This window comes from Mobula hypostoma, chromosome 16 (genome assembly GCF_963921235.1).
Source record: "Mobula hypostoma chromosome 16, sMobHyp1.1, whole genome shotgun sequence".
Lineage (NCBI taxonomy): Eukaryota > Metazoa > Chordata > Chondrichthyes > Myliobatiformes > Myliobatidae > Mobula > Mobula hypostoma.
The window spans coordinates 11,536,405-11,564,400 of NC_086112.1; the positions used below are offsets into that span (position 1 = coordinate 11,536,405).

The 27,996-nt window shown below is 42.6% G+C and overlaps 1 protein-coding gene across 5 annotated transcripts in view; it reads right to left on the minus strand.

Annotated features, from left to right (window-relative positions):
* LOC134357221 (versican core protein-like) overlaps positions 1 to 27,996 on the minus strand; it is a 207,601-nt gene that overhangs the window by 46,228 nt on the left and 133,377 nt on the right. For all 5 annotated transcript variants that reach the window (XM_063068523.1, XM_063068525.1, XM_063068526.1 and 2 more), the window contains exons 9-11: positions 17,358 to 27,995; positions 14,021 to 14,137; positions 6,025 to 6,138 (exon numbers count right to left, since the gene is read on the minus strand). In XM_063068523.1, coding sequence (XP_062924593.1) covers positions 6,025 to 6,138; positions 14,021 to 14,137; positions 17,358 to 27,995 — 10,869 coding nt within the window. The remainder of the gene's footprint in view (positions 1 to 6,024; positions 6,139 to 14,020; positions 14,138 to 17,357; position 27,996) is intronic.

Here is a 27,996-nt window from a genome sequence, read left to right on the forward strand (position 1 = left end):
GTACAGGCCCAAAGCCATCAAGTGTTCCTCGTATGTCATTCTTTTTTCCCCACACATGGTACACAGTTTACCCTGATTATTACTATGATTATCATTATTATTATGTGCCATGTCGTATGATGTAGGTGATCATAGTGACTACAATTGTTCTTGGCAAATTTTTCTATCAAAATGGTTTGCCATTGCCTTCTTCTGGGCAGTGACTTTACAAGATGGGTGACCCCAGCCATTATCAATATTCTTCAGAGATTGTCTGCCTGGTGTCAGTGGTCACATAAGCAAGACTAGTGATATACACCAGCTGCTCATACGACCATCCACCACCTGCTCCCAAGGCTTCACATGACCCTGACCAGGGTGCTTCACCTTGTCCCAAGGTGACCTGCAGGCTAGTGGAGGGAAGGAGCACCTAATCTCTCCTTGGTAGAGACGTATCTCCACCCTGCCACCCAGTGTCACCTGTATATCACTGAAAATTGTTACCTTAATGTTATTATTGCACATTCTACTTTACTTATTTAGAGATACAGCGCAGTAACAGGCTCTTATGGTGCAATGAGCACACACCACCCAATTACACCCATGTGACCAATTAACCTACTAACCCGTATGCCTTTGGACTGTGGGAGGAAACCAGAGCACCTGGAGGAAACCCACATGTTGACGGGGTGAATGTACAGACAGCAGCACAATTGAACCTGTGTTGCTGGTGTTACGCCAACCGCAATGCTACTGTGCTGCAACAGCTCATGAAGTTGATTTTGCCTTTTAGGAAGCAATGGCCTGCAAACCCTGCCAGATGTGCACCCAGTTCCATCTCTAACTTCAATCTAATTTGCTTTCTTGCTCTTAAAATAGCCTTCCATAGATCATACCTGAAAAGTTCTGAATCACCAGTATCTGATGATATCCAAAATTAAGAGAGGTATAGGTAGGGTAAATGCAAGCAGGCTTTTTTCCACTGAGGTTGAGTGGGACTACAACTAGAGATTATGGGTTAAAGGGTGAAAGATGAAAAAAATTAAAGGGAACATGAGGGGAAACTTCCTCACTCAGTGGGTCATGCAATTGTGGAACAAGCTGCCAGCACAAGTGGTGCATGCGAGCTTGATTTCAACATTTAAGGGAAGTTTGGATAGGTACAAGGATGGTAGGGGTTTGGAGGCCTATGGTCCCGGTGCAGGATGATGGGAGTAGGCAGTTTAAATGGTTTGGCACAGACTAGACGGGCTGAAGGTCCTGCTTCTGTGCTGTACTTTTCTACCACTCTAATGCCACAGATCTGCAGATTCACTTGTGTTTATGAGCTGATTCGTGTTAGTGTGTGATGTTGCTCTTTGAAGGTTAATAACATTTGCCCTGTCTGTTGTGTACACAGGTATGTCCAGAGTGCTTGAACAAAAAGTTTATGGCACCTCTCAGACTATCAAACTAGAAATGCATTGTCAAAGTTGAAGGAGACAGGAATTTGAAAGTGATCCATATTAACAGAAAATAGATTTGGAAAAAAAATTATTTTGCATAAAATGCACTTAATGAATGTAGCCTCCTTCCAGCAGATAGAGCTTAATGCTTCATAGAATAATGCAAGGTTTTGACACTTATTTTAAATTATAGCAAAACAATGGATTATAATCATAAAATCAGTAGTGCTGAGTGAGGTAACTCACCCACACTCCATCAAAAGAGGCATAGATAGAGTGGACAGCCAATGCCTTTATCCCAGGCCGGCAATAGCTAATATGAGACAGCATCATTTTAAGGTGAATGGGGGAAAAGTATCGGGTGGAATGACCAGGTAGTTTTTTTACACGAAGAGTGGTGGGTGTGTGGATTGTGCTGCCAGGGGTGGAGGTAGAGGTAGAGGCAGAGACATACGCATTAGGAACATTTAAGAGACTGATCTTAGATAGGACATGAATGATAGAAAAATGGAGCAGTATATAGGAGGGAAGGGTTAGATTGATCTTAAGAGTAGGTTAAAAGATCGACACAACATTATTGTGGGCTGAAGGACCTGTACTGTTCTTTAATATTTCATGTAGTAAATATTAAATATGTGGCTGTGAGTTATGGTGTGCAACGTTACCAATGTAGTCCCAGCCTGCAGTGATCAGTGAACTGCAGACTGTACAAAGGAAGTCGAACAGTCAGAAATAATGCCTTCCCACACTGCCTTAAAAGGATCTTTGACATATTTAGAACAGCTCTCACAGTCCTGAATCACACACGACAAACAGACTTGGCATGCATTTCTCAGATAAGCATCTACAGACACACCACTCCAATTTGAAAATGCACATTTTTCCTCCTGAAATGTAACCACCAAAGGGCGGTTATCACCATCTGTATGGCAGGGAGATATAGATACTGTAAGATTTTTGATGACATACACTTCTGTGGTCACCTCCTCACACCAGACAGTTCTGTCTGTGCTTTGAAATACATTTTTGTCTGATGTGGTGTAAATCTGGCTTGTAGTGCTCTGGCCTGAGAGTTCCGCTGGGTTCTAACATCCACCCTGTTCTATTTTCCAGAGCTGGCTTACAGCCCCCAATTTAATTATGGAGAAAACAGGGAACAACGTAAGTGAGAGGTTCTTTAATAAAAAAAAAATAGCTGTAAGAATATAAGCATACAAATATGAAATTTGTAACCAGGCAGTCTGCCACTGAATTTCCTCTGCTCTATATCCATGGATACCCCTAAATCAATCCTTGTTTAAGAAATATTTTTGTAATCTGGGAAGAGATCCTGCACTCCTTAGCCTTTTCTCCCTTCCAACATTGACAACCACTCCTAATGGAAATCCTGATGCAATACTTTATCTTCAGCTTTGCCTAATTAATAAGATATTTAAGCCTCTGAGGGCTAGAAAACATTTATAATGTGTATTGGAGTGAATTTGGAAAGTTTTACAATAACATTTCTACAGAAGGATTTCCCCAGAAGCAAAATGACTTATTTCTATTTTCCATGTTTGCTGTCTACCAATGCATTTAGGACTTACTTCCCCCCCGCCCCCCAATCACTGAACATGAATATGAATAATGGGCTGTGAAACTCAGCTCAAGTTACACAATATGTTGGGGGATCTCAACAAGTCGGACCAGGGTCTAAAGAGAGGAATAAAAGCTGGAAGTTTCAGCCCAAGAACTCATCAGTCCTGATGAAGGCTCTCAGCCCAAGATTTCAACTGCTTATTTCTCTCTATAGATGCCGCCCGACTTGCAGAGATTCCCCCAGCATTTTGTGTGGGGTACTCTGGATTTGAATCATTTGTAGAATCTCCTGTGTTTGTAACTTCTCTTAAAAGATTCATCGATTAAGCATTCTTGGTTGTTTAAACAATTAATTATGGGTTACATGTAAAAGTATGTTAATTGCATACTTCATCACTCTACCACGTGATACATGTGTGCCTCGCATAAAAGAATGAATTATACCCATTTTTTTTGGAATCCTGTGAGTTTCTTTGAATTAATTTAATGTTTTGAAGTTACCACCACTTTATACCTTTTGTGATTAAACTTTAAATCAGAATCTGTTGTGTTTACTTTTTACATCTTTGCTGAGAATAGATTTTAATGCTCGGTTAATTACTGCCTCTTTCAGCATACCTGCTGGCAATACTTTCAAAGTTAAATTTCATTGGGGAGGAATGCTTAGCTGTCGTGTCAAAAAATTTGATAGTATCCCAGTTCTGACCGTGTCTCGGCCTGAAATGTCAACTGCTTATTCCCTTCCATAAATGCTGCCTGACCTGGTGAGTCCCTCCAGTGTTTTGTATGTGTCACTCTAGATTTGCTGAATCCTTCTTAGTTCATGTAGTAATCAACAGACGGGTTAACAACTACAAATCATACAGAGAGTGATTGTACTGCAGCATCTGAATTACAGTTAATATTACATGAGTGTTCAAAGTACATATATGTCTCCATATATAACCCTGGGAGTCATTTTCTTGTGGACATACTCAATAAATCTACAGAATAATAACCATAACAGAATTTCTTTAGCCAGAGAGTGGTGAATCTGTGGAATTCATTGCCACAGGCAGCTGTGGAGGCCAAGTCACTGGGAGTATTTGCGGCAGAACTTGATAAATTTTTGATTAGTCAGGGCATGAAGGGATACAAGGAGGAGACAGAGGATTGAGGCTGAGAGAGAATATGGATCAGCTGTGATAAAATGGCAGAGCAGACCTGTTGGGACAAATTGTCCAATTCTGCTTCTCTATCTTGTCTTATAGAATCAATGAAAGACCACCCAACTAGGGGGTTCAAACAGAGTGCAGAAGGCAACAAACTGTGCAAATACAAAATGAAGTAATAATAATAAGTAATAAACAATAAATATTGAGAACTTTTGATGAAGAGTCCTGGAAAGGGAGTCTGTTTAATGTTGGGGCAAGTGAAATTGAGTGAAGTTATCCCCACTGGTTCAAGAGCCTGGTGGTTGAGAGGTAGTAATCCAAAGTTAGATTCAAATACAAAATGCTTTGCTCTTGAAAATAAATTATGACGTTTATCTTTTCCTCATTTTTCACAGGCACTCATTAAGAACCCCTTTGAGCTGGGCATCCTTCCAACATAAGCCAAGACTGTGAGTGTCAGCAGACGAATCAATTTTGGGGCATGTCACAGCTGGGACTGATTATTAAAAGCAACAGTTCTCATTTGCATAGTGCTTGCAACATAAAAGAAACTTGACTTGCATTTATAAAGTACTTTTCATGACCTCGGGATGTCTCAAAGCACTTAACTGCTGATGAAGTGCTTTTGAAGTGTGGACACCGTGGTAGTGTAGAAAACTTCGCAGCCAGTTTAAGTACAACTTCCTCAATCAGTGATGTGATAACAACCAAATAACCTGTTTCCGTGATGTTGATTAAAAGATAAATATTGGTAAGGATGTGGTCAATGTCCCAGGCCACCTAATTTGTGAAAGGGATAAATACAGGTTCAGTTGAATAAGACGATAAGACATAATAGCAAAATTCAACCATTTGGACCATTGCGTCTGCTCCTCCATTCCATCATGGCTGATTTATTATCCCTCTCAACCCCATTCTTCTGCCTTCTCCACATAACCTTTGATGCCCTAACTAATCAAGAACCTATCAACCTTCGCTTTAAACATACCCAATGACTTGGCCTCCACAGCCGTCTGTACTAATGAATTCCACAGAATCACCACCCTCTGGCTAAAGAAAATTCCTCCACATCTCTGTTCCAAAGGGGTATCCTTCTATTCTGAGAAGGAGCCCTCTCTCACTATAGAAAACATCCTCTCCACATCCATTCTATCTATGCAATAGGTTTCAATGAGATCCACCCACCCCGCCCCCCCACCATTCTTCTAAAGTTTAGAACTCACTGGAGTTCTTGTACTTAAACACTTGTAGCTAAACTGGACCTGTACTCGCGAGGGTTTAGAATCTAAACTCTAGTGAGCACAGGCCCAGACCCATCCCATGCTTCTCATAGGATAACCTTGTCATTCCAAGGATAATTCTCATGAACTACCTCTGGAATTCCAGGATCTTTACTGATGTTTTTTGGAATACCAATACCAATTTGGGATACCGTCCATTTATAATTTCACCTGCTGACTTTTGAAGTCTGAACCAATCAAGTTCTGTTACGCCCAAGCTATTGGGTATGTTTAAAGCAGAGGTTGATAAGTTCTTGACTATTATGGGTGTCAATAGTTACGGGGAGAAGACGGGAGAATGGGGTTAGGAAGAATCATAAATGGATGTGATGGAACGGGGGAGCAGATTCAATGAGCCCAATAGCCCAATTCTGCTCCTGTGTCTTGTGGCTTTGTGTCTGAATTGCTCTTGGCAGGTGTTTCTTTCTGCTCCACCTATCTCTTGGCTATGTTGCCTGTTGTCGCTATCAATCACCACACCACTGCAGATGGAAAGCGGATGACTTTGACAGATGTGCAGACTTCTGGTGTAGTTACCTCACTTAAACACTGAACAGTGTTGCTTGTCTAATACATCTTTCAGCTTACCTTTTTCGCAGACAGTACCGCCATAACTTGGCAAGCAGACACAAGTGAAGCAGTTGACGCCATCAATGCACGTGGCTCCATTTTGGCAAGGGTTCGACTGACACTCATCAATATCTGAATGAAACACAAAGTGATTATTGGTTAATTAAAGCAGGCACAGCTTTCACAATTGCAATGACACAGTAAACCCACTAGAATTATATCAGTATTCAAAGTTATCTATTCAGATCAGAGACACTTCTTCAAAGTACAGATCAGGAAGTGGCTTCTTTGAAGACTTGGACTGGTCTTCTAAATTCAGGAAGTAACCTTGAATAATTAAGATTGCACTCCAGATGCGAAATCTTTTCTGACATTGTCTGTCTGATCATATAAGTATTTGGGAGAAAAATGCTTTGAAAATTTATACTACATCAGACTGTCACAATTCACTTGCAAGAAAACCCATAAGCAAAGTAAATGCAGTACATGTATAATAAGGACAATTTTGTGTTGAGAACCGTGGGAGAGTAGTGCTCAGCACAATTGCTATACAGAGCCAGCGAGCGTTAATCCAAACTAGACCATTAAATCTGATTGCTACCGCTGTCTGTGATGAGTTTATACATTCTTCGCTTGACCCTGTGTGTTTCCTCTGAGTACTCCAGTTTCCTTCTTCATTCCAAAGATACACCAGAAGCAGGGCAACACTTGCATGGTGACACTTCACAGGATCATTATTAACTGGATGTCTTATGCATTGAATCATCTGCCATGGGTAGTAACAATGTGCAACAGAAGTAGATTTTTAATTTTTTAAAATATAAATAGCATAAATACAGTACTGTGCAAATGTCTTAGGCACATGTGAAAAAAAACCTGTAAACTGGAGATGCTTTCAAAAATGATGAAATGGGAAGTTCCTAAATATCAAAACATTTACTATAAAGAGCAGTAAATAGTAAAAATACTAAATCAAATCAATATTTGGTATGACCTCCTTAGCATTTAAAAATGCATCAATTCCCTTGGCACACTGTCGTGTGGTTTATAATAAAGTTGGCTGGTAGGTTGTTCCAAGAATCTTGGAGAACTTGTCAGAAGGTGGTGCACCCATGGCTGACAAGGGAAATTAGGGATAGTATCAATTCCAAAGAAGAAACATACAAATTAGCCAGAAAAAGCGGCACACCTGAGGACTGGGAGAAATTCAGAGTCCAGCAGAGGAGGACAAAGGGCTTAATTAGGAAGGGGAAAAAAGATTATGAGAGAAAGCTGGCAGGGAACATAAAAACTGACTGTAAAAGCTTTTATAGACATGTGAAAAGAAAAAGATTGGTTGAGACAAATGTAGGTCCCTTACAGTCAGAAACAGGTGAATTGATCATGGGGAACAAGGACATGGCAGACCAATTGAATAACTACTCTGGTTCTGTCTTCACTAAGGAGGACATAATTAATCTTCTGGAAATAGTAGGGGACCGAGAGTCTAGTGAGATGGAGGAACTGAGGGAAATACATGTTCGTAGGGAAGTGGTGTTAGGTAAATTGAAGGGATTAAAGGCAGATAAATCCCCAGGGCCAGATGGTCTGCATCCCAGAGTGCTTAAAGAAGTTGCCCAAGAAAGTGGATGCATTAGTGATAATTTTTCAAAACTCTTTAGATTCTGGATTAGTTCCTGAGGATTGGAGGGTGGCTAATGTAACCTTGCTTTTTAAAAAAGGAGCAAGAGAGAAACTGGGGAATTATAGAGCGGTTAGCCTGACATCGGTGGTGGGGAAAATGCTAGAGTCAGTTATCAAAGATGTGATAACAGCACATTTGGAAAGCGGTGAATTCATCGGACAAAGTCAGCATGGATTTGTGAAAGGAAAATCATGTCTAATGTATCTCATAGAATTTTTTGAGGATGTAACTAGTAGAGTGGATAGGGGAGAACCTGTGGATGTGGTATATTTGGATTTTCAAAAGGCTTTTGACAAGGTCCCACACAGGAGATTAGTGTGCAAACTTAAAGCACACAGTATTGGGGTATGGTATTGATGTGGATAGAGAATTGGTTGGCAGACAGGAAGCAAAGAGTGGGAATAAACAGGACCTTTTCAGAATGGCAGGCAGTGACTAGTGGGGTACCGCAAGGCTCAGTGCTGGAACCCCAGTTGTTTACAATATATATTAATGACTTAGACGAGGGAATTAAATGCAGCATCTCCAAGTTTGCGGATGACACGAAGCTGGGCGGCAGTGTTAGCTGTGAGGAGGATTCTAAGAGGATGCAGGGTGACTTGGATAGGTTAGGTGAGTGGGCAAATTCATGGCAGATGCAATTTAATGTGGATAAATGTGAGGTTATCTACTTTGGTGGCAAGAACAGGAAAACAGATTATTATCTGAATGGTGGCAGATTAGGAAAAGGGGAGGTGCAACGAGACCTGGGTGTCATTATACACCAGTCATTGAAAGTGGGCATGCAGGTACAGCAGGCGATGAAAAAGGCTAATGGTATGCTGGCATTCATAGCAAGAGGATTTGAGTACAGGAGCAGGGAGGTACTACTGCAGTTGTACAAGGCCTTGGTGAGACCACATCTGGAGTATTGTGTGCAGTTTTGGTCCCTTAATCTGAGGAAAGACATTCTTGCCATCGAGGGAGTACAAAGAAGGTTCACCAGATTGATTCCTGGGATGGCAGGACATTCATATGATGAAAGACTGGATCGACTAGGCTTATACTCGCTAGAATTTAGAATATTGAGGGGGGATCTTATTGAAACGTATAAAATTCTAAAGGGATTGGACAGGCTAGATACAGGAAGAATTGTTCCTGATGTTGGGGAAGTCCAGAATGAGGGGTCACAGTTTAAGGATAAAGGGGAAGCCTTTTAGGACCGAGATGAGGAAAAACTTCTTCACACAGAGAGTGGTGAATCTGTGGAATTCTCTGCCACAGGAAACAGTTGAGGCCAGTTCATTGGCTATATTTAAGAGGAAGTTAGATATGGCCCTTGTGGCTAAAGGGATCAGGGGGTATGGAGAGAAGGCAGGTACAGGATTATGAGTTGGATGATCAGCCATGATCATACTGAATGGCAGTGCAGGCTCAAAGGGCCGAATGGCCTACTCCTGCACCTATTTTCTATGTTTCTATGTTTCTTCTGCAGATGTTGGCTATTTTGCTTGCTTCTGTCTCTCCAGGTAATCCCAGACAGCCTCGATGATGTTGGGATCAGAACTCTGGGGAGGCCATACCATCTGAAACCATATAAAAAATCTAGCATGCCTAAGACTTTTGCACAATACTGTAGATAGTCTTATTCCCCAGAAACTTAACTACTTTGCCCATAAAATGTGTTCAAATTGGTAACAACAATATTCTCTAACTTTTCAAATCAGCAGGTGTCCAGGGAAGTGTCAGAATGGTCAAGAGCAACTTCTCTGAGGTCTTCAGCGTCTCTGAAGACCTATCCTAGGCCCAACATATTGCGCAACTATGAAGTGGGAATATGATCAGCTATATTTCATTGGGAGTTTGAGGAGATTTGGTATGTCACCAAATACTCTAGTAAGTTCCTACAGATGTAACATGGAGAGGATTGTGCCTGGCATGTAGATGCCAATGTACAGGATCGGAAAGATCAGGGGTGGTAAATTCAGTCAGCTCCATCATGGCACTAGCCTCCCTACCATGAGGAAATCTTCTAAAGGTGATGCCTTCGAAAGATGGCATCACCATCATCACCATCGTTTTGTGCTATGTCGTATAGCATGGGCGGTCATGGTCTTGACCATGATTGTTCTTGGCAATTTTTTCTGTAGAAGCGGTTTGCCAATTCCTTCTTCTGGGCAGTGTCTTTACAAGACAGGCAACACTAGCCATTCTCAATACACTTCAGAGATGGTTTGCCTGGCATCATGGTCACATAACCAGGGTGTGTGATAAGCACCAGCTGCTCGTACGACCATCCACCACCTGCTCCCGTGGCTTCACGTGACCCTGATCGGGGGGGGGGGGGGGCGGGGGTGAGAAGCAGGTGCTACACCTTGCCCAAGGGTGACCTTGAGGTTAGCAGAAATAAGGAGCGCCTTGCATCTCCTTTGGTAGAGACATATCTCCACCCCATTACCCTCAAAAAATGACACCATCATTGAAGACCCCCACCATCCAGGATATTCCCCCTTCTCATTGCTACCATCATGGAGGAGGTACAGGAGTCTGGAGATAAACACTCAACAATTCGGGAACAGCTTTTTTCCCTTCGTCATCAGATCTCTGAACGAACAATGAACTGATGAACATTACCTTAGTATTTTTGTTCTCCTCTTAGACTACTTATTCTTATATATTTCTTGTTATAATTTACAGGATATTTCATGTATTGCATTGTACTGCTGTCACAATCTAACAGATTTCATGACATATATTAGTCATAATAAACCTGATTCTGATTCTGAATGAAGGTTACAGTCAAGCAGCTATAAGGGTTTTTTTTTGACGAATAGCTATGAGAATCTGGGCTCCAATGCCAGGGATAGAAGTCAAAAGTCAGATCCCATTTAAGAACTCTATCCATTAATTCATCATAAAAATGATTTAGTCAAACATGATCTGCCTTTTATAAAGTCATACTTTCTCTCTGTGGCCTTGTTTGTGGTGCTACAATAAGGTCCAAACCAATTCCAATTCCTATGAAAACTTGAGAAACAACATCTCATCTTTCATTCCCAAGGATACATGTAATGTCTCGAATGCCCCTGCACTTAACTACCCCAGTATAATCTGGGAAAAAAGCTCTCTCTGTTCATCTTGAATCAAGCTGGTCTCTGCTTTATACTGTCAATTTTATTTAATGCATCTGGGTCTCAGCTCTTAAATCTCATCCAGTCTCTCAACCAACTGGATTCGACTCTGTACTTCACTTTATGATGTGTATCTGATCACTCCTTTGCTTGTTGCTATTTTATGCGACTTTGATTGGGTCAGACTGCCTCTGTGGCCTAAACCTAATAATGTACGACACGGTGCTAGACTGAACTTAACTGAGCTAAATTGGATATGCCTGGATTCTTTCAAAGACTTTGATCTTTTATATTCTGTGTTTTCGTTCATTTTTTCCCATTTGTGCAATTTGTCTCTTTTGTGGATTGGGGGTTTGTTGTTTTTCTTTGAACGGGTTCCATGGTTTTCTTTGTTTCGGGGCTGTCTGTGGGGAAGACGAATCTTAGGGTTGTACACTGCATACAGACTTTGACAATAAATGTACTTTGAGTACATCCAGACCTATAGAGTACTGAAACACAGAATTCACTAGAGGGAAGTTATACCTAAATGAGGTCATATAACAGAATTTGGAACAGTACAGGCCCTTCAGCCCACAATGCTATGCCGATCTTATAAGCTACTCTAAGACCAAACTAACACTTTTCTCATACACAGCCCCCCATTTTTCTATGATCCATGTGCCTCTCTAAGAGTTTCAAATGTCCCCTAAAGTATCTGACTCTACCACCACCCCTGACAGTGCATCCACCACTCTGTAAAAAAAAATCCTGCCCTATACTTTCTTCCAAACATTATTCGCCATACACTGTACATTTATATGTATTAGGAATTTGCTGTGGTGTGTTGGCATAATATGCAAATAACAAGACAAACAGCAATTATAAAGAATAAAGAATTACACAAAACAAAATTATAAGTACAGATATAGAATAAAATGTGCAGGCATACCATACAGTGTAAAAATGTTAGGTAGGGTGCCTGAGACTTTCACACAGTACTGTGGTAACTTCATGCATTGCCCTGTACTGCTGCCACATACAAACAAAAACAAATTTCACAATTTTATCCCAGGTTATTTAGATCTTATCCTAACCTTATTGTGTGTTATATGTGTGTTACGTGAACTACTGGGCTTTACACCCTGGTTCGAAGAAACATTTTCTCATTTGACAGTATACAGGTGTATAGTTAACTGACAATGAACTTGACTTGACTTGATATGTGAGTGATGATAAACCTGATTTTAAAATGGATCTCTATTGACAGCTGAGAATGGGAATTGGGTAGGGAAAGGGGAATCATGATGGGAAAGGGGGAAGGGAGAGGGGAGGGAGCAGGAAGCATCAGAGAGACTTTCTGTAATGATCAAGAAATCAATTGTTTGGAATCAAATGACCTTACCTGGTGTCTCAGTGCTGAGTGTGTCTGCTCCCGCAACAACCCCTCCCCGGCACTCCTCCTCTGTCACCTGTCCCACAACCCTCCTGCAATGCTCCAATCCTTCACCATTCCCAACATTCTTTGCTCTGCCCAGATTTACAAACTCGCTCTCCACTCCACGTTGACAAACACAATACTGTGCAAAGGTCCTAGGCAAGCAAGACTAAATGGGGTATTAGATTAATGTTGATCAAAGCATGACTATAGCACACTAAAATCCCTGTCCAGGTGTTTAGGTTCTAATCTTTGGAGCAGACTTGTATCTATAACCTTGTGATTAAGACATACGAATGCTATTGGCTCAAACAAGGCAAATTCCCCACACATTCTTCAATGATCCCTCAAAGTGTGGGTGCAAACAAAAGAGAAATCTGACTTAAATCTATTGAGTTTAAAGGTAAGATTAATAACTATTGGTTGAGGAATGTAGTTCTAAAAGAACTGTTTTGAGAATTAGGCTTATGACGGTCTTACCGTACATCAGAATCAGGTTTATTATCATTGACATATGTTTTGTGGCAGTAGTACAGTGAAACACACTACTTATTTATTTAGAGATTTAGCACCCAGTAGACCCTTCTGGCCCTTGAGCCGTACTACCCCAACAACACCCAACAACCCCGATTTAACCCAAACCCAGCCACGGGACAACTTGCAACAACCAACTAATCTCCCTGGTATATTTTTGGACTGTGGAAGGATGTACAGATTCCTTAAAGACGCTACTGGAATTGACCTCCAAACTATCTCAGGCTATGATAATATCACGCTAACTGCTATACTACTATGACACCCAAAAGAAAAATGTAACCAGGTGACTGTTGAATACATAAATTTAATAAGTGGTGCAAAATAGTAAAGTCGTGTTCATAGCTTCATTGACTATTTAGAAATCTGATGGTGGAGGAGAAGAAGCGGTTCCTAAAAGATTGAATGTGTATCATCAAGCTCCCATAGCTCCTCCCTGAAGTTATTAATGAGAAGAGGGCATGTCCCGGCTGGTGGGGGTCCTTAATAGTAGATGCCACCTTCCTGAGGCATCACCTTTTAAAGATGACCTCGATGATGGAAAGGCTAGTGCTATTGATGGATCTGGCTAAGCTTACAACCCTCTGCAGCTGTTTTTAAAACATGGAATTTGTTGTTTTGCAGAAGCAGTACAATGCGAAGACATGAAATTACTATAAGTTGCAGAATATACCGTGCAAAGAAAGTAGTGTTCACAGAAATCTGACAGTGGAGGGGAGGAAGCTGTTCCCGAATCACTGAACGTGGGACTTCATACTCCAGAACTTCCTCCCTGATGGCAGGAATGAGAGCGTATCCCAAATGGTGAGGGTCCTTAATGGTGGATGCAGCCTTCTCGAGCTATGGCCTCTTGAAGATCTCCTCAATGCTGGAGAGTGTTGTTCATGAGGTGAAGCTGGCACATTGTTTAACTTCAAAATATTATTGGATATTTAAAATCATTTTGCACAATTACGTCAAGTTTGAAACAACTGTAATAATACGTGCATCCAATTTCCATATGAGGGAAAGAAGTTAGATTGTGTAATATTTATGGAATGTAATATTAATAGAATTAATGGAAACAGAGTGGGGCTTTCTTCACCTGCATTGTTGGAAAGAAGATTGAATCCCTGCATAATGTCTAGAGCACACCCAGTAAAACTATGTTTAAAACAACATTCCTGTAAGGCTCAGATTGTAAGCAAATATCCCTTAAACCTTTCTCATAGAAGCACATCATGGCATTGAGCAGCACCTAGGTGTCGCAGTCTCGAATCTTGCTCTTACCTATTTCACAATGTTCTCCAGTATATCCAGGCAAACAGGTACATATGAAGCTGGTTTCCCGTGCGAAACAACTTCCTCCATGTTGGCAAGGGCTTTCGTCACATGGGTTAATATGTACTATGACAAACAGAAGCATTGAGAAATGAGGAAGCACAGGTACAATTTAGCCAGCAAACCTTATTTCACAGAATGTCCCTAATAAAAACAACCATCTCAATATGATCTTGCACTTGACATTACGATATGGAAACACCAATCCCCTTGAATGGAAAAGCCTACAGAGAGTAGTAGATGCAGCCCAGTCCATCACAGGTAACGTTCTCCCTACCACTGAGAAAATCTCTAAGGAGCACTGTCTCAGAAAAGCAGCAGCCACCATCCAGGCCATGCTTTCTTCTCCCTACTCCCATCAGGAAGATGATACACGAGCCTCAGGACCTACACCACCAGGTTCGGGAACAGTGACTACCCCTCAACCATCAGGCTCTTGAACCAGAGAGGATAACATCCCTCACCCCATCACTGAACTGTTCCCACAACCTATAGGCTCACAATCTACTTCGATATTCTTGATAGTTATTGCTTATTTATTATTGTTATAAGTTTTGTTTCTTTTTTTTATTTTTGTATTTACAGTTTATTGTCTTTTACACATTGGCTGTTCATCTTGTTTTGTGCAACTTTCATTGATTCTATTGTGTTTCTTTTTATTTACTGTGAATGCCTACGAGAAAACAAATCTTGCGGTAGTGTATGGTGACATCTACATACTTTGATAGTGGATGTACTCTTGTACTTTATTGTTTAGGTGCACTTCATCTTCCCTGCAGCTGCAACACTTTGTTCTGCATTGTCAATGTCTTACTCTAGCTCAATGCACTCTGCAATGGTTTTTATCCATATGAACATTAAGCAAGACGAGCACACTGTATCCTAGTATATGTGACAATAATAGATCAATACCAATCTAAATAATGACCTCCACATGTTAGCTCCAAAGGGATACACATTACGTAAAAGTCAATTTACTGAATAATTGGCAAGAATGTTTCTCAGCTAATAGTTCCTCATTATTGTAGTCACAAACCCGAGATACTGCAGATACTGGTTTGTTTTATGTCAAGTGAATTTTCACATAATGATGCGTTACATTACAATGTTCATGTCCAATCTTGCTGTTTTTAACAGTAAAGTTATCTGGTCTTTAAAGCCGTATCTGTAACTTTCATTCTTTGATGTTATTTAATGGTGATAATAATACATTATCAGTTGTGAGTCCACAGAACTATTCCTTCAAAACATTTAATTATTTTGAATAGACAAGTGCACCAAATGCTGGAGGAACTCAGCAGGTCAGGCAGCATTTATGGAGAGAGAAAACAGTTGAAAATATCTGGGCAAGATGCTTCATCAGGAATGGTTTGAAATGCCGACTGCTTATTCCTCTCTATAGATGTTGCCTGACCGGCCGACTTCTGTGTGTTTTAGTCTGGAGTTCAGCATCTGCAGAATCTCTTGTGTTCCTAAGTTTGAATACTTTCAGTAACCCTCCATATCAGCCTTGCTGCTTTGAAGGGGGAGATGTGTAGCTATCCATACTGGAAGTACTCAGCCAGACAGGCAGCATTAATGGAGAGGAATAAACAGTCAATGTTTTGGACCGAGACCCTCCATCAGGACTGGAAGCTGTTTACTCTCCTCCGTTGATGCTGCCTGACTTGCTAAGCTCCTCCAGCTTTTTGTGTATACATTACCCTAGATTTCCAGTCTCTTCAGAATCTCTTCTGTCTATTCTGTTCAGAACTACAAACCTTCTTGGTGAGTCAACAGTTAAACGAATCCTTGTGATTCAGTTTATATAGGACAATCAAAAGCTATATTTGGCATTGCATATAAAATAAAACTAGCAATGATCTTAAAATCCAGAACTATTTTTTCTACAAGACAGATCCACTTAACAGGCTTTTCTACAGTCTCTGTTAATATTACACCTAGGCTATATTAGGTACTTATGTGGGACAAAACCAGTTCTACTTGTGTGCTATTTTTGTTAAAGTATTTCATTTGGCAGAGTGGACCAGACCATAACTGAAGTTTCTCTGTTTAACTAAATGGACATGGGATTGAGTAATCAGTACTGAAACAGAGTCTTGTCCACTTGGGGCACAGAGGGAAGGAATTCCCATTTTTCATCTTTCCCAAATACCCTTCTCCGGGCAAATGAGGCTCTGCCCTAAGGTTCACGCACACAATTCTGGAGGGACTCTGCAGAATAGGCAGTGTCTATGGAGGGGAATATCTAGTCAAATTTTTGGGTCAAGACCCTTCATCAGAACTGGAACGGAAGGGGGGAAGAAGACAGAATAAGGAGGTGGGAGGGGATAAGGAGAGGATGGAGCACAAAAGCTGGCAGGTTGCTTGAATTTCCAGCATCTGCAGAATTCCTGTTGTTTAGGTGATAGGTGAGACCAGGTGAGGGGGAAGGTAAGAGGGTGGAGGAAGGAAGATGAAGTAAGAAACTGTGAGAGGGATAGATAGAAATGGTAAGTGACTGAAGAAGAAATTCATTAGCAGAGGACAGTGGACCATGGAAGAAAGGGGAGGAGGAGAGGCACTAAAGGGAGGTGATGGGCAGGTGAGAACAGAAGGGATAAGAGGGGATCCAGAATGGAGAACTGAAAAAGAGAGATGGGAGTTAGAAATTACTGGAAGTTTGAGAAATCAATGTTAACACCATCAAGTTGGAGGTTACACAGACGGAATATGAGACGTTGCTTCTCCAACCTGAGTGTGGCCTCATCACGACAGTGGAGGAGAATATGGACAGACGTGTCCAAATTGAAACGGGTGGCCACTGGGAGATCCTGCCTTTTGTAGCAGATGGAGCAAAGGAGATCAAGGAAGTGGTCCACTAATCTACGTAGGATTCATCCCCCGTAGAGCGGACGCAACACCAGGAGCTCCGAATACAATAGATGATCATAACAAACCCTCAGGTGAAGTGTCACCTCACCTGGAAGGACTGTTTGGGGACCTGAATTGTGGTGAGAGAGGTGGTCTAGGGGCAGGTGTAGTACCTGTCCCAAGAAAGAGGGACAAATGAACAAGAGAGTCATGTAGAGAGCAATCCCTAGAGAGCTGAGAGTTGGGGGGAGGTGGGAAGAGGAGTGTGTGGGGAAATGAGCCCTGCGATTTTTCTTTCAGAAAATGCCCTTATAAACCTGAAGAAATATAAATTCCCAACAAATGTAAAGAGATTTTTATTCAAAACATATTCCACATAATATTTCTCTTCACTGTTATAAGCTGCAGAGAGAAATATTCTAATATTCCATACCTGGTATGTGAACAGCCTCTCCACTAGTTAATGATGTCTCGTGTCCGGTTATTGGTTCACCAGTTATTGGTTTACCATGGCCCAACGACTCAACCACAGAGGTCGCTGGCGGATGACCTGTTAATACCAGCGTTGGTTCCTGCTCGTCAAATGATTTCAGCTTCTCCGTCGCGCTCTCATATAAAGTTGGGGGAACTGTGACTCTGACAGATTCAGCTACGCCTTTTTCATCTTTCCGTTCCGTAGATGGCCATAGAGGTGTTACACTGATAACAGTCTCTTTAGAAATCTCAACATAAATATTTTGTGTTATTGACTCTGCTTCTTTAAGCGTGACTCTGTGGGAATCTGTTGTTGTTCCTATACCAAGCTCTTCACCGGGTCTTCTTGCTGCATGTAAAGATATTGTTTGTTCCGTTGCTGAATAACCTATTGTTTGTGTGATTATTCCTTCCTCTAAAGTTTCAAGGGGAACAGAGTCTGTTGTTGTGCTTTCCATGTGTCGTGATGTCACATCAAGTTCTGATGAAGTAATGATATCCATTCCTTCCTCTGTCCCCTTTTCTGGCGTTTGTGAAATCTTTTCAGGAACGGTTGGCTGTAAAATTACCTGGCTTTTTCCTGCCTCCTCCTTTGTAGAAGCATTGACTAAAGTCAGCAGTGAAGGCAATGTTTCTGATTCTACCAGTTTAGCTCCCTGTATTATTGGTAGTGTGGCTTTAAACTCATCCTCATGTGTATCTTCAGAGAACTTTACTGATGTACTTTCTTCTTCTTGTAATAAATCTTTAGCAGAGGATGAGATAATGCTGTCAGTGGATACTTCAACATGTTTTCCTGGTTCCTGTGTCAAAATTTGAGATGGCTCTTCAGTAGAATGCACAGGAGTTGATTTTGCTGGTAAACTTTCAGTCATAATGATTTTAGAATCAAGTTCAAATGAGGTTGGTGTAGAGGTGCTAACAGCAACTGGGACGTGGCTGAATATTTTATCTTCAGTCCTTGCAATGCTGTCTCCAGAAAATTCCTCTTCAAATATATAGGATATTGCAGGCTCAGTTGCGGACTGAGCATCTTCTATGGTCGGACCATCAATTTCCTTCAAAGAAGCCTTCAGAGTTGTATGCATCTCTTCTTCACCAGAATCTACTTGAGATACACTCTCCTTGGTTTCTTCAGTGGATGAAGTAGGCACGGTTTCTTGAGAGGTGTCTTCAACTCTTCTTGGAAAAATTGTACTCATAACCACAGGGAATGTGTCCTTTGTCTGAAGCTCAGGCACACCTGTTCTGATATCATCAAAGGAAACTGCTCTAGCAGTTGTGCTGGTTGCTTGTGTTAGCTCTGGTGTTACTGTCCTTAAAGGTGAAGATATTTCTCCTGACCCATCAACATACTTCCTGAGTAATTCAATATCATGATACTCCACTGTCTCAGCTTGGATAATCCCAGAACTTTTTGATGCATTATCTGCTGGCAGATGAGTTGAAGACAAAATTTTTACTTCAATTTCTTGTCGTACATCTTCTAGTTTTCTATCAGCATCTATCATACCGTCCGATTTTGTGGTGGTCCCAATCTTCTGTTCCTCCATAATACTCATGCCACTGTCCTTCCCATTAATATAAATGATGCTAATATTTTCAGGAGAGCCAACACCAATCCCATATGCAGGCAGCTTGTCATCATCTTCTTCAAGGAAGACAGGTGACCATGTTGGTGTCTTCACTGAAGGCTCTGTCATCCCATCCTTCAGCCGTTGTTTAACTGTTTGCAACATAATTCCAAATTTCCTGTGATCCATTTGACTATCTTCAATGCTCTGGATGACTTGGGTATAATTCATGAGATCACCTTCTTTGGTGCTTACTGGTTGAACCAGTCTAGGTTGAAATCCATCATTTACCCCTTCAGTTGGGACAGGTGTTGATAAAAGCTCTTTACTTGTCAGGTATGGAATAGAATGAGTGGAAGGCTGATCATCCGACTTTATCGCTGTTAAGGTAGAAGGACTTACTTCTTCAGTCAATGTACTGACTCCTTCTTGAACACCTAATGATGGTTCCCTGGGAGATAAAGAACGCCTATCGTATGTTTCAGTCGGTTGTGATTTATGTTCTGTTTTCTCTCGTGTTCCCAGTGTTGAAATGACATGTGCAGCGATGGTGATCGGCTGACTTTCCTCTTCACCAGAGCTCTCCTGTTCAATTATTGAACCTGTGCTTAATCCTTCTCCTGTAGATTCTTTTGTTTTCTGCACTGTCCTCTCACTTGAGTCTTCTTCACTTTCACTGCTTCCTCCTTCTTCTGACTGAACTGACTCAACACTTCCTTCTGACACTGCCTTTAGTTTTAGTCCCACCGTACTCATCTCAGACTTCAGTTCAACATCTGTAAGTTTCTTACTTGTGGTTGTAATTTCAACTAAGGAGTCCGTCGATGGTATTGCTGTTGGTTTCCTTGTCACTGAAATTTGCCGGCTGGGCTCCGAAGTGATATCCTTGGCCTTGGTACCTATGTCAGAAGTACCCAGGACAGATGTTTGAACAGTCATGGTGAGAATTTCTTCACCTGAACTTTCAACTTCCCTGGACTGAATCTCTGTAGCTCTCTCTATTATTGATGCAGTGGATCCTTCGGCTGATTTTGTGTGTGCTTCAGGCTTTGCAGACATGACTTCTTCCATTGCCAGGGTAATGTCAGTATGGAGGACTCCCTTATCAGTTGGAACACTTGCACCTAATGTTACAGCACCTGTCAAACCTGAAGCTGAAGTCTTGGTAAAGTCTTTGGAAGATGATGCTTCTTCACCATAACCCCTTACAACTGAAGAAGGGGCCTGTTTCTGTGAGTCCTTCTCTGTTGCACTGGCTACTGGTGGTATCTCAGAAGGCTCTGTAACCATGATCCCTTGTATTCGTTCAATCATTGTACTGCCTGTGGTTGCTGTAGACGTGGATTGTTCAAACGGCGGTGTTACAATAGCAGGGTGAGCATCCTCGCCTATTACACCTGGGGCTGGAACCGATACAGATCTGTCTTCTCCTTCGCCATCGAAACCCATTGCTGGGAATCTGTCTTCTGATCCAAGGTCTGTTGCCACCAATGTATCTCCCACCCCTGTGTGGCTCTTTGGCCCAGATGTGGAGGTCCCTTCCCCTGTTCCAGATGCAGCTGTAACCATAGGATGGAGCGCTTCCACAGCCAAAGAAGATTTGTTCAATAGGGTAACTGTTTGGCTACTAATTTCAGAAGGAGTAACATCAGAAGAGAAGTCAATTACTCCCCTGACTTTAAAGTCCTCTGCACCAGAACTTTCACCAATGTCCAGGAGAGAAGGATTTTTGTCCAAATCATTCTCTGTTATATCAGGAATTGATGGAGGTTTCATAGTTAAATTGATTACTGCTAGTGTTTTGGATGTAAATTCTTCAGATGTTCTTCCAATGACAGGTGTAATTGTATCATGGGGAACATCTTCTTCCATTGTGCTTGTGATCGACTCTAACCTCTCTTTGGTTTCCTTATCCCCAATCACAACTGTTACTACAGACTTATCTGCTGGTGCTGTGTGAACTTTCACCAGCGCACCTTCCCTCTGTGAGTGTGTCTCCATCATTCCAGACCCTGAAAATTCCTCCCCTCTCTCATGGGTCACAGTAGCATCCACTAACATATTGCCAGTCTCAGCTGTTGCTGTAGGTGTGTCTGTTGGCTCTGTATGGACTTCCACCAGCGCACCTTCCCTCTGTGTGTGTGTCTCTGCCATGCCAGACCCGGAAAATTCCACCTCGCTCTCATATGCCACTGTAGTTCTGCTCTGGAGAGTTTCTTCATCGACCAGTGTTTTACCGGTTACAGGAGGAACAGTCGAGGTCACTTCTAAGGTGGAAAGTTTAGGACCAAACTCAACAGTTTGTTTGGAGGTGACCTGTCCTTCACCAGAACTCTCCAATTCAGGAAAAGGAACCATTTTAGCTGGAACTTTTTCTGTAATCCCAGATTCCACAATAGTTGAAGGTCTTCCAGTTGATGACATGACTACTTTTTCTGGGATGGTTTTCATCTCAGTTATGATGGATGGGATTTCCGATGTGAATTCTTGGATCTTTTTTTTAATTACTGGGTTACCAGTGACAGGATGTTCTCCTTCATCCATTTCTCTTGTCACGGAGTCTACTTCAGATCCAGTTTCAATATCACCAATGCCAAACGTTGCAGTCACTGTGTCTGACACCTGTGTGTGGACTTCTAGTAGTACACCTTCTCTCTCTCTCTGTGCCTCAGGTAATCCAGATGTGGGTGTTCCAGACCCTAGACCAGGTAGCACCGGAACGGCAGTGTGTAGAGTTTCCCTAACCAATGAAGTCCTGCTCGTCACTGGAGACAGGGGGCTGCTCACCTCCAGTGTGGAAAGAGCCAGACCAAACCGGCCAGTGTGTCCACTTGTAGGCATTCCTTCGCCAGAACTCTCAAACTCTGGAAAATGAGGGGATTTGATGGAAATTTTCTCCGTTGTACCAGAATCATCAGTTGCTGGAGGTTTCACAGTTGACTTGATCTCCAGTTTGATGGTTTTGATCTCAGTGATCACTGGTGGAGATTCTGATGTAGATTCTTGAGATGCTTCTCCAATGACGGGTGTAACAGTATCACCGGGAACTCCCTCTTTTGTTTCACTGGGGATGGACACTAATCTGGTCTCCCTGTCCCCAAACTCAACCATTGCTGGCTGTGTGTGGACTTTGACTGGCACACCTTCCCTGTGTGTGTGTATCTCCATCATACCAGACCCTGAAAATCCATCCTCTCTCTCAAGTGCCACGGTGCTAGTGCTCTGAAGACTTTCCTCATCCACTAACTTCTTACCAGTCACTGGTGGAACAGCTGAACTAATTTCTAAGGTGGAAAGTTTAGGACCAAACTCAACAATTTGTTTGGAAGTGATCTGTCCTTCACCAGAACTCTCCAATTCAGGAACCACTTTAGCTGGAACTTTTTCTGTTATCCCAGATTCCAAGATAGTTGAAGGTTTCGTAGTTGATGACATGATTACTTTCTCTGGGATGGTTTTCATCTCAGTTATGATGGATGGGATTTCTGATGTGAATTCTTGGATCTTTTTTTTCGTTACTGGGGTAGCAGTGACAGGAGGTTCTCCTTCATCCATTTCTCTTGTCACTGAATCTGCTACAGATCTGGTTTCAATATCACTAATGAGGACTGTTGTGGTCAATGTCTCTGTCGCCTGTGTGTGGACTTTTACCGGTACACCTTCTCTCTCCCTCTGTGACTCGGGTAATCCAGATGTGGGTGTTCCAGACCCTAGACCAGGTAGCACCGGAACGGCAGTGTGTAGAGTTTCCCTAACCAATGAAGTCCTGCTCGTCACTGGAGACAGGGGACTGCTCACCTCCGGTGCGGAAAGAGCCGGATCAAACCGACCAGTGTGTCCACTTGTGGACATTCCTTCACCAGAACTCTTAAACTCTGGAGAAAGAGGAAATTTGATGTAAATTTTCTCTGTTATACTAGATTCATCAGCTGCTGGAGGTTTCACAGTTGACTTCATCTCCACTTTGTCTCTGATGGTTTTGATCTCAGTGATCACTGACGGAGCTTCTGGTGTGGATTCTTGAGATGCTTTTTCAATGACAGGTGTAACAGTATCACGGGGAGTTTCCTCTTCCAATTCACTGGGGATGGACACTAAAGCATACCTGGTCTCCCCGTCCCCAATCACAACTGTTGCTGCAGACGTGTCTGCTGCTTGTGTGTGGACTTTGACCGGCACACCTTCCCTCTGTGTGTGTGTCTCCATCATTCCAGACCCCGAAAGTTCCTCCTCACCTTCGCCTGCCACTGTAGCCATGCTGTGGAGAGCTCCCTCATCCACTAACATTTTACCAGTTACTGGCAGAACAGTTGAGGTCATCTCGAAGGTGGGAATTTCAGGACTAAGCTGATGAATTTCTTTGAAAGTGAACAGCTCTTCGCCAGAACTCTCGGGCTCTGAAGGAAGGACTTCTTTAACTGAAACAATCTCCGTAATTCCTGACTCCACAATTGCAGAAGGTTTCACAGTTGATGATGTAACCACTTTCTCTGGGATCATTTTGCCCTCTGTGATAGCCAATGAAGTTTCTGACATGGATTCTTGGGACTTTTTTTTAATTACTGGGGTTGCCGTGACAGAAGGTTCTCCTTCATCCATTTCTCTTGCCATTGATTCTATCGTAGATCTGATTTCACCAACCACAACTTTTGTGGCCAACATGTCTGGCACCTGTGTGTGGACTTTTACCAGTATACCTTCTGTGTGTCTCACAGGTAACCCAGATGTGGGTGTTCCAGTCTCTTGACTGGTTGCTGCTGGAACAGCAGTGTGCTGGTATTCCCCATCCAGTGAAGTCCTGTCCGTCACTGGAGTCAGGGGGCTGCTCACCTCCAGTGTGGAAAGACCTGGATCAAACCGACCAGTGTGTCCACTTGTAAACATTCCTTCACCAGAACTCTCAAACTCTGGAAAAAGAGGGAATTTGGAAATTTTCTCTGTTATACCAGCTTCATCAATTGCTGGAGGTTTCACAGTTGACTTGATCTTCACTTTGTCTCTGATGGTTTTGATCTCAGTGATCATTGATGGAGCTTCTGATGTGGATTCTTGAGATGCTTTTTCAATGACGGGAGTAACAGTATCATGGGGAAATCTCTCTTCCAATTCACTGGTGATGGACACTAAAGTATACTTGGTCTTCCTGTCCCCAATCACAACTGTTGCTGCAGACGTGTCTGCTGCTTGTGTCTGGACTTTGACTGGCACACCTTCCATCCCTGTGGGTGTCTCCATCATTCCAGACCCTGAAAGTTCCTCTTCTCCCTCATGTGCTGCTGTAGCAGTGCTCTGCGGAGCTCCCTCATCCACTAAAGTTTTACCCGTTGCTGGTGAAACAGTTGAAGTCATTCTTGAGGTGGAAAGATCAGGTCCAAACTGATGAATTCCTTTGGAAGTGAACAGTTCGCCACCAGAACTCTCAAACTCTGGAGGACGAAGTTCTTTAACTAAAACTTTCTCCGTAATTCCAGATTCTACAGTTGCTGGAGGTTTCACAATTGATGATGTAACTATTTTCTCTGTGATAACTAATGGAGTTTCTGATGTGGATTCTTGAGACTTTTTTTTAATTACCGAGGTAGCAGTGACAGAAGTTTCTCCTTCGTCCATCTTTCTTGTTACTGAATCTAATGTAGATAAGGTTTCCATATCACCAACCACAACTGTTGCAGCTGATGTGTCTGGCACCTGTGTGTGGTCTTTTCCCGGTAAACCTTCTCTGTGTTTGTCTGTCTCAGGTAACCCAGATGTGGGTGTTCCAGGCTCTCGACTGGTTGCTGCTGGAACAGCAGTGTGCTGGTATTCCCCATCCAGTGAAGTCCTGTCTGTCACTGGAGACAGGGGGCTGCTCACCTCCAGTGTGGAAAGACCTGGATCAAACCGACCAGTGTGTCCACTTGTAAACATTCCTTCACCAGAACTCTCAAACTCTGGAAAAAGAGGGAATTTGGAAATTTTCTCTGCTATACCAGCTTCATCAATTGCTGGAGGTTTCACAGTTGACTTGATCTGCACTTTGTCTCTGATGGTTTTGATCTCAGTGATCATTGATGGAACTTCTGATGTGGATTCTTGAGATGCTTTTTCAATGACAGGAGTAACAGTATCACGGGGAAATCCCTCTTCCAATTCACTGGGGATGGACACTAAAGGATACTTGGTCTCCCTGTCCCCAATCACAACTGTTGCTGTAGACGTGTCTGCTGCTTGTGTGTGGACTTTGACCGGCACACCTTCCATCTCTGTGGGTGTCTCCATCATTCCAGACCCTGAATATTCCTCCCCTCTCTCACCTGCCACTGTAGCCGTGCTATGGAGCGCTTCCTCATCCACCGGCACTTTAGCAGTCACTGGTCGAACAGTCGAGCTCATTTCTACAGTGGAAAGATCAGGACCAGAGTCAATAATTTGTTTGGATGTGATCGGTCCCTCACCAGAACTCTCAAATTCTGCAGAAGCAATGTCTCTAACTGAAACTTTCTCTGTAATTAATGATTCCACAATAGCTGGAGGTTTCACAGTTGATGACGTATCTACTCTCTCTGGTATAGTTTTGATTACAGTGGCAACTGATGGGATTTCTGATGTGGATTCTTCAGACTTTTTTTTAATTACTGAGGTAGCAGTGACAGAAGGTTCTCCTTCGTCCATTTTTCTTGTCACTGAATCTAACGTAGATAAGGTTTCCACAACTGATGTGGACGATGTGTCTGACACCTGTACCAGTAAACCTTCCCTCTCTCTGTGTGCCTCAGATAATCTAGATATGGTTGTTCCAATCCCTCGACTGGTTGCTGCTGGAACAACAGTGTGCTGGGATTCCCCAACCAGTGAAATCCTGCTCGTCACTGGAGATAAGGGGCTGCTCACCTCCAGTGTGGAAAGACCTGGATCAAACTGACCGCTTGTGGACATTCCTTCACCAGAACTCTCAAACTCTGGAGAAAGAGGAAATTTGATGGAATTTTTCTCCGTTCTATCAGATTCATCAGCTGCTGGAGGTTTCACAGTTGATGACGTAACTACTTTCTCTGGGATGGTTTTGATTACAGTGATGTCTGAAGCAGTTTCCAATGTGGTTTCCTGGGACTTTTTTTTAATTATTGGGGTTGCAGTGACAGGAAGTTCACCTTCGTCCATTTTGCTTGCCATTAAAGCCAATGTTGATCTGGCTTCCTTATCACCAACCACAACTGTTGTGGCCAACGTGTCTGGCACCTGTGTGTGGACTTCTACCAGTAAACCTTCTTTCTCGCTCTGTGCCTCAGGTGTTGCAGTCCCTCGACCAGGCAGCACTGGCACAGCGGTGTGCAGAGTTTTCCCATCCAGTGCAGTTCTGCTCGTCACTGGAGACACAGTGCTGCTCACCTCCAGTGTGGAAAGATCTGGATCAGACTGAACGTGTCCACTTGTAAACCTTTCTTCACCAGAACTCTCAAACTCTTGGATGACAGGTAGTTTGACTGAAATTTTTTCTGTTATAGCATGCTCATCAGTTGGTGGAGGTTCCGTGAGTGCTTTGCCTGGGATGGTTTTGCGCTCAGGGACCACTAATGTTTCTTCTGGCGTGATTGCTTCAGTTTTATTTTCAAAGGTTGTTGCAAGGTCATCATGGTGAACTCCTTCACCCACTGCTTTTGTTACTGAAATAGATGTGTTCAAGATTTCCTTTTCAACAATCACTGTGGGAATCTCCGTCAGTGATAAAATCATTGTATCCTTGGTCAGAACTTCACCAGAACCGATCTCTGTTTCTATGCTTGGGGCTTCTTCCATTTTCTCAGTATGCTGTACTTTCTTCTCAGTGGGTTTTATTGATGTTGAAGAATCCAGTGCAGGTTTGTCGGTAACAACTGCAAAGCTGCTTGTTATCATCTTGATTGGTGGAGTGGATCCTATTTCATATTTTAGTTCTTCTGTTCTTTCTTCAGACTTTAATGTCTTGCGATCGCTACTGTCATATAATTCAGTGACATCTTTGGTTTGTTGTTGCGAGATAACGCCTCGATCTTCCTCGGTTAAAGATGGCACAGTAATACTGGGAGAGACGGTTAACTTTGTAATAGGTGATAGACCTACTGTTTCTGCATCTCCGGGTTTGTATGGTGTAGACATCATTAAAATTTCAGCGTGCATTTCAGTCGGTGTTGCTATTTCTTCTATTGAGCCTTTTCCAATGATTTTTGAATATATTTCTGGTTTCCTTACAGTAACTGGCTTCACTGAGGTTTCACTCAGATTGTCTGAAGCTGGTTTATGCCCTTCGCCAGAACCCTCAACCACTTCTTTATCAAATGCTTCTTGTGAAATGCTGCCTTCAGTTGTAATCCTCACGGTAGATTTGGGTGAAGTAATGTCTTCTGATGCAGTTGTAACAATTCCAAGGAGGTGCGGTTCCACTTCTATTGAGTCAGTTATACCTCGCGGTAAGTCCGTATCATGGGTGGCCGGTGAGATGAGCCAATGCTCTCTCTCAAAAGGACCTTCTGCGCCAAAATGAATTTTCATCTGGTCCTCCGTAACTCCAAAAGTTGCAGTATGTTCAGCTGGACTTTCAGCACTGGAAACTACTTTTGGTCTTTCTGTGGAAATTCCCAAATCCTCAGTTTCAGCAGTCTTGCTCTCAATTGTCAAATACTCCTCCATTTCAGTGTACTTTTCTGTATTATCCAAATCTTGTATTGCACTTAAACTGGGAGATACCTTTTCAACCTGGTCTCCCCTGGCCTCCTCGCCGTCCAGCTTCCCATATGGCGGGTCAAATTCCATCCGAGTCTTCCCAGGAATAAAGCTAAGAGGCGGCTGGCCGTCTTCAATGGGAGCTGCTGTGGGCACTTGTGGTAGGAAGAAGTCCGACAAGTCTGGCACTCCACTGCCTGCTTCTCCCACATCAATGTGAATGTGCACGACGTGTATCTTGGAATGCACTGGTTTAGTCAGACTTTCTGTTGACTGTCTGTCTGATAATGGCAGTGGCTCTGTTGGAGTAGATTTCTCAACTTCAGGTTCTCCTGCTACAAGATC